The sequence below is a fragment of the Strongylocentrotus purpuratus genome, unplaced genomic scaffold (assembly GCF_000002235.5).
Source record: "Strongylocentrotus purpuratus isolate Spur 01 unplaced genomic scaffold, Spur_5.0 spur5_scaffold_6, whole genome shotgun sequence".
NCBI classification, from domain to species: Eukaryota; Metazoa; Echinodermata; class Echinoidea; order Camarodonta; family Strongylocentrotidae; genus Strongylocentrotus; species Strongylocentrotus purpuratus.
This window is the reverse complement of record NW_022145612.1, coordinates 54,966,148-54,979,439: the sequence shown is the minus strand read 5'-3', so window position 1 is coordinate 54,979,439 and position 13,292 is coordinate 54,966,148. Positions and strand designations below refer to the sequence as shown.

The 13,292-nt window shown below is 39.7% G+C and overlaps 1 protein-coding gene across 1 annotated transcript in view; it reads right to left on the bottom strand.

Annotated features, from left to right (window-relative positions):
* Positions 1 to 1,694: 1,694 nt before the first annotated feature.
* The window catches only part of LOC100889178 (transmembrane protein 26), a 30,988-nt gene continuing 19,390 nt past the window's right edge, over positions 1,695 to 13,292 (bottom strand). Inside the window, exons 2-6 of the mRNA XM_030973479.1 lie at positions 8,561 to 8,732; positions 7,288 to 7,488; positions 4,554 to 4,706; positions 2,924 to 3,243; positions 1,695 to 2,111 (exon numbers count right to left, since the gene is read on the bottom strand). Of these exons, the coding sequence (XP_030829339.1) occupies positions 1,757 to 2,111; positions 2,924 to 3,243; positions 4,554 to 4,706; positions 7,288 to 7,488; positions 8,561 to 8,732 (1,201 nt within the window). The 3' untranslated portion in view covers positions 1,695 to 1,756. The remainder of the gene's footprint in view (positions 2,112 to 2,923; positions 3,244 to 4,553; positions 4,707 to 7,287; positions 7,489 to 8,560; positions 8,733 to 13,292) is intronic.

Below are 13,292 nucleotides of genomic sequence, written 5' to 3'. Positions count from 1 at the left end.
AAGCGTTATCATTGTTATTATGCAGGTGTGGAAGAACATCAAAGAAAAAATGTTCTCTGAAAAGCATGGCTCTTCATATTCTAAATATGACAGGTAACAGCTTAAAAATGATGCCCGATTTTTATGCCACATGTTTGTGTGGTCCCATATAGATCTTTCTGTGTACAGTGCTTGATAATTTTACAATGGCTAGACGAAATTTCTTATCATTTTGATGACTCAAGAACCTTGCAGTACACACCAATACTTAATATGCTACATGATCAACTTTTTCTGATCGATTCCACATCGTTTCTTACACAATGCATTCGCATGACCAGAACTCAACTCTATCTTTAAGGTTTCCTGCTTAGTTTCTCCAAAGAGAAAATGAAGTAGCAACTGTGCTTCTTCATCAATGAAAACTTGATTTTCTAGAACTTATCTTAATTTTAGCGTTTGAGGATAATTTAGAATAACCCAGAGAAAAGGCGAATCCGTCATTCTCAGAGCACGCAAGAATCCACGTTCACACGTAATCTTTCTGAGTGGGCGCCATCTCTCTATGAAGTAGTGCAATTTTATTCAAAAAGCTAAAAGAGGTACATTATTCAAATTAGTTAAAATCATTGCCCACGGGAAACGGGTGGTCCCTGTGTAAAGCCTATAAGAATAAGATGATTCAGTACTCAACGGCTTTCATGATTTTTTACTCCTTAACGGCGCCTTTTCTTTAAGAGACGTAAGAAAGGATGAGGCTCGAGCACTTTTTGTCATTCTTTAACATGTACCTGCTCTCATGGACCTTGTCTTTAGTTTCTATTCAAATATATTTATTATATATATGTCCATTTCACGATCACGTTAATTTTTATGAAATATAATTATCATGGGAATATCTAATCCATCTTAGGTTTGTAATACAAAATATTCTTGTTCGTAGATTCATAAACATAACACATTTTGTTTTCTACCATAACACACTTCTGAAATGACACCGTAGTTGCCTAGTGTAACACTTGCGTGAACGATAAATGCATGCATATTGCACACAAATTGAAAGATATAAAACGCCATACAAAATCCACTTCATTTTCGAAATAATAAGGTTTTCTGTTATCTCTATGACTAAGAGTATACAATTAATTTCACATCAAGAGAATATCGTAAGCTTGTTTGAGTGATGTTCATTGATAACAGACCGTAAAATATGGTATTCTTTGAAAATGATTCGATTTTCAGTATAACCAGGGAGATGAGACCAGGGGCGTACGCAGGGGGGGGGGGGGGTTTGGGGTTCAACCCCCCTTTGGTATTTTTATGTGTGTAAACCCCCCCCCCCCCCCAAAAAAAAAAAAAAAAAAAAAAAAAAAACTAAACCCCCCCCTTGTTTTTTGTTTTTTTTATTTTATTTTGTTTGTTTTTTAAATAAAAAATAAAAAAATAAAAAATAAAAAAATTATGCCCACGGCTAACGTGAAGTGACCTTACCCCCCCCCCAACGAAAAAAAATGTCAAATTTTCAAATTTCGAGACCAAAAAAAAAAAAAAAAGTGTCCGCTTACCCCACCCCCCCCCCCCCCCCCCCGCCCCCACTGAGCGACTTTTCGGCCGGCGCGATTTTCAAATTTTCGGGAGCAAAATATTTTGGGCCAGATTTTTAAACCCCCCCCCCCCCCCCCCTTGAAAAAATCCTGCGTACGCCCCTGATCTCAACTCCCTGGTATAACTCTCTCCTAGAATATAACAAATTGTATCAAAGAGCATTGACGTAACGTCAAAACGACGCTAACTGAGGAGCGTTATGTACCGTCGCATTGGTGGATGTCCCCCGGGTCGGCGAAGGGACAGGATGGATGTCGAAATCGTTCATAGCGTTGTCGTAATCGGACAGTTCTTCTCTCTTATCGACCACGGGTTTTGGTTGTTGCTTCTCGACATCACGGTCCTTGTTGGAGTTGTCGTCGTACCCGTCGCCGATGCCCCGTTGTTGACCAGTGATAAGTGTGAGAGGGAAGGAAGGTAGGAGAGGCATGGCTTGTCCAGGTGTCAGGGCTTCCGTTACATCAGGTATGAGACGGTGCTGGGACATGCTGTGCTTGGGACTCGACTTGTGATCCCCATGACGGAGCCTGAAAGAATGACAATGTTTTAGATATAATTTGTGATTAATAAAAGTGAATGTAGTCTCATTATGAATTACATGCAGTGCCAAACATAGTATATTAGTCGCAAACATCTGATAAACTGGGATTTAATTCGCAATTTTAAAAAGAAATCTCGTCATCAAGCGTTCTTGTATTCTCATGACCTCATCCACATATATGATTTTTTTGGTGGTGTTCCTAAATAACGAACAAACATATGGAATCATCTGCACACCAGGAGCCAAGCTAGTTTTCAATCCGGACTCAATGACTTAATGGGCCAGAGTTCCCTCAACGCCGATTTTCCAAAAAATAAAACCCCGAAAGTTGCGTTAGACCATTATTTATCCATAGAGTCATGAACCCAATCATGTTGTCGTCCTAGAGACAGGTCATTTGCGATTATATCCATTGCACACAAAGCGTAATTTGCCTGACGCACAACTGGGTCAGAGAATGGCATTCGACACACCATATGAGAGTGATATCTTTAAAAAATAACGGTAAATGCAAAATGAACAGTTATTGGCAAATGCACTATATAACTACGTTCAATTAGCGGCAAAATGGCGCAGTCAAAATGAAGCATCGTTTGAAGCAGGTTTGCCAGTATTTCGTCAATGGTAATTTTTGCGGATGTAACCGAAATCTTTCTAGTCTCGTAGATCCTCTTGGCCATTTATTTCTAGTCATGTTCTTTGCGTTTACAATTTATGTCTGAATATCTTTGATTAACGCAATAGAATACACGCATCGTTTGCAGCCTGCATAGGTCAAATTTATTTTACAGCACTAACCTGAGATCGTGGTGCAACTGCTTCTGACGCCTTCGTTCGGCCGCGTGCTCATTGACGTAGCGTTTGCTTGCGTCACGGTACCTCCCAACCGTCTTGACGATGGCAGAATCCTGCATCCCTGGACGCTCGATGCAGATGACGAAAAGGCGGTACATCTGGAGTAGCATGATGAGCATGTTCTTACAAGTGAAGAAGATCATCATGTGATTGACGGCTTCCTCTACCGTCAAGAGATAAAGACGCATGGTGAGGAAGGGACCGTCCTGCATCACCACGGTTGCCATGATACCCCAGACTTCGGTCTCACAGCAGAACGCAACCTGGATAGAGAGGTGGAGGAAACATTGAAGGAGAAACGAAAATGGAAGAGGCATTATGAGAAATATGTCAGGTGTATCAAGATTTAACGTAAAGCAAAAGACATCACAAAATAGGCAAGGGCAATTCTTGGACATTGGAACTGAACTTCTTTTATCAATTATCATTAAAAGTTGAATATTGCCTATAAATATTGCTATTAGCCAGTCTCACTCCCCCCCCCCCTCCCCTCCCCCCTCCTCGCACCCTCTCTTCCTCCTTCCTTTCTTCCATTTCCCTTATACTTTCTCTCTTCAATCTCAGTCTGTGGTTAATTTTCTCCTAATCATTAGACAGATTACAAGCAAACAACTCATATCTATTAATTGTGAGCAAAACAAAAACACTTTAGACCTAGGACCAGCTGTTATGTCACTTTTAGATAATTAACGATCACAACTCAAGGACAGATTTATATTCCTCAGTCATCACCCGCCGCGTAAATTACATCCATTGCGCTAATTTTTCTCGCCATTATGCTTTCCAATCTAATTCAATCCAGGGTCGACCTTCTAGTTCAGATTGGCATCCTCTTTTATCCAGGAAAAGGGTACAATAATTAAGAGAGTGTAGTCATTTTATATCCAAAATGCATTTCTTTATATTTCACAATGAAATTTATGTTTATTCTAATGCTAGGTATTGAAGCTAGTATTCAATGTGTCATCCATTGACAGACTGACGGTACAACTTTGTTCTTTATGCAGATTACACACAAGGCGCCATTTGTTTGACGTAGCATTGCTTCATTTGACGTGCCTTGGAAAGGTATATCGTGCAAAAAACCATTGCAATACGAATCGTACAAATATCTTTTTTAATTTACCGGCGTATGTGCTGATTGTATTCACATGCTTGATTCGTGAATGTGATAACGCATTGGAATGACGCCTCCTGTTAAGCAGGAATCAAGCCCGTTGCTCGCGAGGCATCGTTTGCTTTATACGTACGATGCGTCAGTGCATGACTGGTGCGGCCTTTCACCTGTCATTTTGAGCGATATCATTTCAAAAGTGAATGCAAACTAAAAATGTGAACAATCTCTTAAATAAAAGGCTCGATTTTAACGAAATCGAAATAACGCCTCGTGTTCAACGGCTCTCACTAGAAACAAGAATTTTTTTTTTTAAATTGTACAAAGTGGCGTACTTTAATCGAGGGGCGTCAATCACGTTAAGTGCAAAATATGCAGTTAGTGCTCCGATTACTAAATTACTACCCCCGCCCCATCCTGGATATAACGTAGATCAATGCTCCTGGTATATTCAGTTACCTTAGGCTTGTTTTCATCTTTTTTCTTGCGCAAACTCGTACCAGCGACACGTGGTTTACGGGCCTTGGTAGCTGTGAGACCCAGTGTGAATTGCATTAGGCTCCAAGTCCACAGACTCAGGATACACACCACCATGATAGGGTTACAGCGAACCTGTATAATAAGATAAGTTGAACAAAAAATTCAAGTGATAACAGCTGGATTTATAAAGCCATTTTCCCCACATGATCAGCAAACAAAATATCCCCAAAAGACGCTCAAGATTCAAAGGATGCCTTAGAACCTTATTATAAATTATATAATGCAAATGACATCCGTGATTCGAAATCGTACGAGTTAATCTACACAGCCACGGTACCCATCTTACCACCCATTATGCTAGGAGTCCACTGGGCCAGCGCCATGCAGTTGGTGCCAGTTCGCGCCAAAGATTATGTGATTGGCGCGTAGTGGCTCGCTGTGGCGCCGAATTAATGTCCGCTCGGCATGTGTCGCCAAGTGGAATAAACTGGGTGCCATATGGCGTGCGCCAAATGCCACCCGGCTTGCTCCAAAATGTTGCGCCAGTTTGCGCTAGTTCATTACATTACACGGCCATTTGATTCCAAAATTCACCCTGTTGGCGCCATTCGCGCCAATAGACGGCTACTTTGCGCCACTTGGTGATTAGTTTGTGCCAAAGGTCGCCAAATTGGTTTGAACTTGCCGCCGCTTGGCGCTACTTGTCGACTATATAAATACCGACCATCAGCTACCTGGTTCAAACCCTCCTCATCTGCTGTGACCAACATCTTTACTAAATATTTACAATTTTGATATGTCTGAGGCTTTTGATAATGTTGGAGTGATGATGCTGCTATCAGAAGATGATGAGAGATTCTGAGATGATGGCGCCAAGTGGCGCCATGTCATTGGCGCAACTTGGCGCGCGCCACTACATTCCAGTGGATTCCAATAGGCGGATTGTTTGCGCCAAAGGGCGATATGTTCGCGCCATTTGGTGCCACTTGGGGGACACTTGGCGCTGATTGCTCGATGCAAGTGGCGCGACGAAAATTTAAAACATTTTGAAATTTTCTTGCCGCCACATTCAAATTTGGTGCCGTTACGGGCCACCACGAGCCAGTTGGGAGGCAGTTTGAGCCACTACATGCCACTAGGCACCTTATTGGCGACACTAGGCGCCACAGTAAATTGCATTGGCGCAAACTGGCACCAACTGGCGCTGGCCCAGTGGACTCCTAGCATTACATTTCCATTTAAATATCTGATAAACACTTTCATGGTGTCAGTTTCATGCACTTGCTAATGTTTTCCTTTTCTTTGTAAATAAAAGCACTTTGTTGATATCCAGACCGCGGTAAAATCATGTATATTGTAGATTAATGGGAAAAACAAGGTGAGATGTATTTCTGAAAATTAAAGACTAATCGGTCAGTCCATTAAATTAATTCGTACAATATTGAAGACCAAGGTCAATAAGGACAGGGCTTAATAGAGAGCGAGTGAAATAATTTTTCTACCATGCTAGTTTAAAGTAGAAATCCATACACTTGCCCCAAAGTACCGAAAGCCCCCTTTTCCCTGTACCACATAAAACGGTAGAGTACCATTAATAGTACATTCTTATCCAATCCCATCGTTGATATCATTCAATCATTAATTAATCATCTCTCATTCAAGCATGTTCCTTTTCTAATTGAGCTTGCCTTGAGCATGTACCCTTGAACATGACACGTTCTAATAGCATGTATACCCCCCTCTCTCTCTCTCTCTCTCTGTCTCTCTCTCCCTAATGATTACCCTGGTCACCGGAAACGCGTTTCCCATCTTTGGATAACCCACTTGATGAAAATCCCATGTAATTGCGGTCGAGATGTTCATTACGGGCCTAAATGAAAATAATTGACCCCCATTTTGAACATTCCCCCGAAAAATAAAAAAAAAATCTTCGGAACAAGGCACTGAGAGGGACGAATTAAACAAGTACATTACAGGATTATGAGAGCCGCTCATCGATGTTAGAGGTGACCGCATGCATGAGCTAGGCGGCGTTTAGAGAATGCTCGCTTCCATTCTATGATGACAGCATCAATTAGTGCTGCATGCTTGCCGAATTCCGAACGAACGGAGGCATTTTAGATATGCATTATTAAAACCTTTTTAGATATTTGATTTCATGTATGTACGAGAAAGTGCTAATTTCTACAGCTGATTTGCGAAGGTGAGAGCCATATTAGGTGATGAAATTTGTCAAGGGCGGCGATAGGGCGTTTGGAGACACATAAAATGGGCTTTTATATTATCAGTTTCGTCCCAGGTTATATTATCAGTATCGTCCCAGGTATCCCATAATAGGCTACGAGGTGGAGGAGGGGGGGGGGGGGAGCTGTACCAATATTCGGGCAATCTTCGTTGTATATTGGGACAGCGATTTTATCTGGTGACGCAATAAACATTTAACCATAGGAGGCCTAAAGTTTCCTTTTTGCTCGTTTGCATCGCTCCCATGAGTAATTAAAAAACTGAAAAGTTATTCTTCGGTCAAGAGGGTACAGCTCCCGCCCCCTGTGAAAATGTAACATAGATCCCATGTAATACTGATCGTATTTTCAACTTGGGTTAGTGTTAGTGCAATAGCATTAGGATTCATCTAGAACTATTGGGTCCCCAGAGTAGAAAAGCCTTAACGACCCAAATTATGACATAATTCCAAAATATTGTCTTTCTTAACCTGTTCAAGTTTCAGGTTCTCCGTCACGAATTCTAGAATATCAGCTGCAATGCCGATGTAGACCAGCAGAAGTTGTGAGAGTTGGTCCCTGGTGAGCTCGCCCTTGGGTAGCAGCCATCGTCCTAGAATGAGTACGAAGAGGAGGGCTTGTTGGAGAGCGATAGACCAGCTCTGTGTGGTCAGAATAAGCGGTAAGGTCACCTATATATTGAAGAGAAAATTAATGAAAGGATCCATTATGACATTGAGGAAATTTCATTTGCGGTGTTTACAATCCTACAGGATTTGTGAATGAAGGTCAATTACATGCTAATGTGAAGCATAATTGGGGCTCTATGGTATTGACATAATCTCCATACCCATGACAAAAGTGTATAGTGCGGTAACTTGTAATCAATCAGAATATAGATTTTGATTCGGTGGCACTCTTTCATTTCAACAAAAGACTGAGAATGTAACGCTTTCAATCATGGACCAATGAGTGAATAAAATATTTAAACGATTATTGATATACGGAGATTACCCTCCACCCCAAATCACACAAAATACAGCAATTTTGTTTCTACGCTCTTCTGAACAAATAAAATGATATAAGAATCTTAAAAGTACATTATTAAAACTGCTCATCAAAAAGGTGAGCATTGATAGAAGAGATAGTTTCCTCGTTGAGATCAGTGGGTCAAGAAAACGTCAAGTTGACTGATCTCATCAGGTATATCACCTAACTTAAATAGATATGTTAGATCTAGTCAGCTGCAAGCCCCCCCCCCCCCCCCATTTTTTAAAATTATAAATTAATTCACTGAGCGAGGAACCAAGAACCCACCGAGTTCCTTCAGAACCGCGCCTGCGATTGGTTCTAGTTCGGATGACAAATAATTTGTGGGCTTTCTCGCTCTTTTTATGTCATTTTGGGAGAAATATCTTAATGTACCCTGAAAATATATTCCTCTTCTAATGATCCCATAATCGAAATATGAAGAAAATTAAGCAAGACTTTTGGACCGAACTGTCATGCCACGTATGTGTGTTGTCCCATGTACGGTATAATGTATAAACCTTTATGTGAGCAGTGTGTGTGACTTTGAGCAAAACTAAGTCAATATGTTCTAGGATCTGATGATTCCTAAACATCATAATGTACAGCAATCCTTATGTGTTTTAATCAATCTTCTCTCATTGCTTGCAGGTTTCTTTCACAATACAATTCATCTTTTAAGTCAAGAAAAGACGAGGAAAATTTAAGATTTTTAAAATAATATATCAATCTTACCCCAGATATTTTGGCCACCAACTGGGTGTTGTTCGTTTCCACTTCTTCCAATGAGATGCAGTCTCCTCCATGCATCTCGGCATAGTTCATTCTTTCGTTGAGGAGTGTCACCTCAAGGAGCCAGAGGGACGGAACAGTGGCGACCAGAAATAGCAATACACTGGGACAAAACCTGGAAAAACAAGTAAAGACAAACAATTATTAGATGATGTTTGAAGGTTTGCATGGTGGTATGAATAATCACGGTAGAGGTTTACGGTACACCATGTGTAAAGTCCTAGAAGGACTAAGGAAAGTGGATGGAAAATAGAAGTGAAAATAGAAAGGCGAGAAAGTGGAGGTTGGAAGGAAGAGTATCTTTCAGAATTGAGTATAGTCCTCAGAAGTGAGTATAGTCCTCAGGACTATACTCACTTCTGAAAGATACTCTTCCTTCCAACCTCCACTTTCTCGCCTTTCTATTTTCACTTCTATTTTCCATCCACTTTCCTTAGTCCTTCTAGGACTTTACACATGGTGTACCGTAAACCTCTACCGTGAAACAATTATTACATGTTATTCGCATAATAAAGATTTAATATACTTTTACAAACTGAAGTATGGCGCGTTTTTTTAAATTGAAATCCCGGGGACCTCCGTGATCAACAGATATGTTGTTTCACTTCTAGGTCATTTACACTATTCGACATTTTGAATAAAAACTTTGTTAGACATGCAAGCGAGCAACAACAAAATAACCAATTCGTTAGCACCTTCACATGTGTGTTTAAATGCTAATCGGTCGTCGTGCAACTTCGCACAAGGTTTATGTTCAAACAAGTTGCATGATACAAGACATTTTGGGGACTTTATGTAGGTATCCACCAACTAAAAACACTGCAGGTACATACATGTAACCTGATAAACAGATTGAAAAGGGGGAAGAACAAAGAATAGAAACAAAAAGACATCGTTATCCATGAAACATTTTTTTCTCCATCATTGCTTCATTACCTTTTGGTCAAACTTCTCCATACATAGTAGGCTTTCATTCCACACAATACCTGTGCACCTATTAATACCATGGCATTCATGCCAATTGCACTAGAGACAGACAAATAGACTCGGAGGTAGTGAAGCTGAATTAAATATGGCGGCTCTCGATCAGACCAGCTTTTCAAACTCGGTCACGCAGGTCAAATAGATGAACGCGCTTTCTTTGTTTTTGAGACCCTCCAACTCAGTCAAAATTTGCCTGCTGTCAATCACTAATCAATAAAGAGTGATCATCAATTTAGAATCTAATCAACTGAACATTTTGGGCGGGAAAGAGCTTCTAATTTTATGAACGGCAATGCCACAGATCTCCCTTATAGGTCGTATGGAGGATAAGGCACAAACGTAGGGTATACTCGTTTTCTTACACATTTTAAATGCAACTATTCCGACTCGGTTATCCCCTGCTGTCAGAGGGTTCGCTACAGACCTACTCTTATAAATATTTTGGGAGTGACAATGTCATCAAGATTGTCCCTCACTTATTTCGTGATTTTGAACCTTCCCCTTTTCTGGTGAGACTGACTATATGACATATTTTTTAAAGCTCCCCTTCCCCGATGAAACAAGATTTCCCAGCCTTATTGGTGTTATTTTCTTTCGTTTCGCCCTTTTGTCCGAAATATAAAATTTAATTTATTTTCAACCAATTTTCCCTTGATCCCACTTCAGTCGGCGATACTATGACTTTGTATTCCGTATTTTCATTCTCGTTATAAAAAGTTTTTATGGCTTTGCCAATATTAATTTCGAAAGCGGAGTGGTCACAGGCCCACTTTTATTCTACCCCCCTAGTCAAGTGCCTATAGGATCGTCCAAAAGGAGGACCTGAACAATTTCTTCATTATAATATTCCAAGATGCCTTTTCACCCTTAAAGGTCCCATTTGCAGGCCAACAAAAAAAGAAAAGGTTAATTTCCAATGGCATTTGAAAGATAATACTATATTAGAACCTCCCTTAAAACGAAAGGGCTTGAATAATTCTTTTAGTGGGGATATAACGAAGTCTAAAAGTAAACGGGTTTCCTTGCATAATTTTAATAATATGACACTGCTAACCATTCTTTTTACCACGAGAAAGGGTTCGATTGTCATTTTTTTCTTCTTCAATAAATTATGAGGATGCCCTTAATGGAAGACAGTGTCTATGCTCGAGTGGTGGCCCTGCCTTCTAATGCTAATAAATTCACTTCAGTACGACAACATCGTCTAATAAAGAGCTATGAATCAAGAGAAGACGAGTGAGTCGAGCATATCAAATTTCGAACACGTATTCGAAGATAGTAAATATTAACCCGATATGGCTGCTGTGATTTAAACAGATCAGCTGAGCATTTATTATTATTTTCGAGAATTCGTTGAATGTCTTTTTTTTTTATAAACGCACTTGGGAGTATTACTTCGTAAAATGGGGATACGTAATTTATTAGCATGAGTATCAGTGATATGATTAAGATAAATCTTAAGGAGCGTGCGATTAATTAAGAATCTAAATGCGATGCTGATACTCTCCTAGCTGGTGAGGTATTTTGATATTTGTGATAATCTCTACTATAATCTGTCGACGATAAATTCGTAATATTCATAGATTCGTGAAGAAGAAAAAAATTAATTGGTCAAACGATTGTTTTTTCTTCGAAGAGCATCCCTTTACTGTTTTCAACTCTGTGTAGTCAGAAAAGATTGGTCTTTACTATTTTCCAGTCATTGATTATGATCAGATAAACTAACGATTAAAAGGAGAAGCATACAAAAACATATATTGGCAAGTCCAATGGTGCACACTGATTTATTTGCAACAAATTCATCCCTATGTATTCAAATCCTCTTTTCCATTTAGAACAGCGCCTCCTCCTGGCCTAATATACTCAATGCTATTTTCAGTCTCAAGATTCTCCCCTATAAATCTTCCTTCTTCTTTTTCGCCATTTACCTTAGCAGAGGCGGGTAGACATATTGTTTTTGTTTTTCATTCCATAGACAGAGGCGTAGCTACTGATGGCACTACATGTATATAGACAAATGCCCCCAATCGAAAGACAAAAAAAAAGGGAAACACAATAGAAAGAGAAAAGGGAAAAAATAGAGAGAGAGAGTTGTGTGAGGGAGAGAGGGGGTGAGAGGAGGGGTTGAGAGAGTGAATGGGTTTGATCCCTCCCACATCCTCCCCTCATCCTATGACCTTGTTTTATCGCATAACATCCACCAAATATTTCCGGTGCGCCCTCCCCCATGACACCATGCAGTGCCCTTCCCTTCAGGCACCACTGCCGGGAGATTTGTGATTGGATGGCCGGTTAAGAAAGAGAAAGAAGAGGAGTGCCAAAATTTCCAGTGCGATTTACAATTCCAGTATGGCCCTACCCCCCCCCCCCCCCCTCTATTAGTCTTAAAACAGTGCTATTTTAACATCTGGGCAGTGTCGTCATCGAGTTAGTCTAAGTTTGGACACAATCCATCAAACCATCAACGGCAGCAAATTTACAGATGTCCCATATGCGGTAATATACGATATGACAGACTAGAACGGGCCGTTGCCAACCTGGTCAAAGAGCTCGACCATAATTTATTCTTGTGGCTCTATTAGAACCATTGGATTAATTACAGAGGTTCAATATGACCGAGATTTCCTCTCGGTTTTTAATCGTGCTTCCAATAAATCTGGTCTCAATTAAAAACCATGATCCATCGAATTGAGGGTAAATTATAGTTCTTAGGCGGAATAAATCGTAATTCCTGGCGAGGGAATTGACAAAGATTGAACATCCATGAATGGACTGAAGCAGCGATATCTATATTAAGACCAAAAAAAGGAGATAGAGAAGGAGGATGGTCCTACAAAGAGGTATTTTATCAATGGCATGGTCCATGTTGGAAGCAACTGATAAGAAGACGATGAACGATAATTTGAAAAGTAAATACCGGAAAGACTTGTTGCCATGATGTCTATGATTCTGATCCTGGCAGTATTCTGGTGATATTATTTCTCTTAATGATAAAAAAAAGAGATAATGCATCCATAGAACACAATCGCAAAGACTTTCAACATATATAATACAATGACGTAGTGGGAGTGTCGTTTCTACTGAATTACCCCTGAGTTGATTTCTAGAAAGTTTTTGCAAATTTGTTATAAAATCATGAACAAAATAAAGAGAAATTTAAATCAGATGTTGGGAATTCAAAAATCGGCAATGATGCATCCCAAACTTAAATCGAGATAGTGTGAAGCATCTGTTCAACAGTTTTATTATTTTCTTTCAAAGTTAAAATTATTGCTTTAAAATGATTCAGTACACCATTTTTGATGAAACTACAAAGTATTTAATAAGATTTAAACATTTTTCACTCAACCCACTGAATTAATTTCTCAATACTTGAAAATGAATGTATGGACCAAGAATGTAATTTCTTTCTGAGAAAGATGAACAACACATTGTCTAAAAGTACTTGAAATCACCGTCAAAATACATTGACCATTTAGAAAGTGCATCACAACTGATGAATAAAAAGCTATACGTGTCCCTTTTCCGCTGATGGTTCTCAATGTCATATCTGCAGATGAACTAAAGCTGACGTTAGTAAACTCAAATGGCGTCTAGAAAGTGTCTTAGGTTTTGGAAACAAATCAGAAATGTTATTTTGATGGTCTTGTTTGCCAGCTGCCCACAGTATACACTTATGAACAATTTCGAT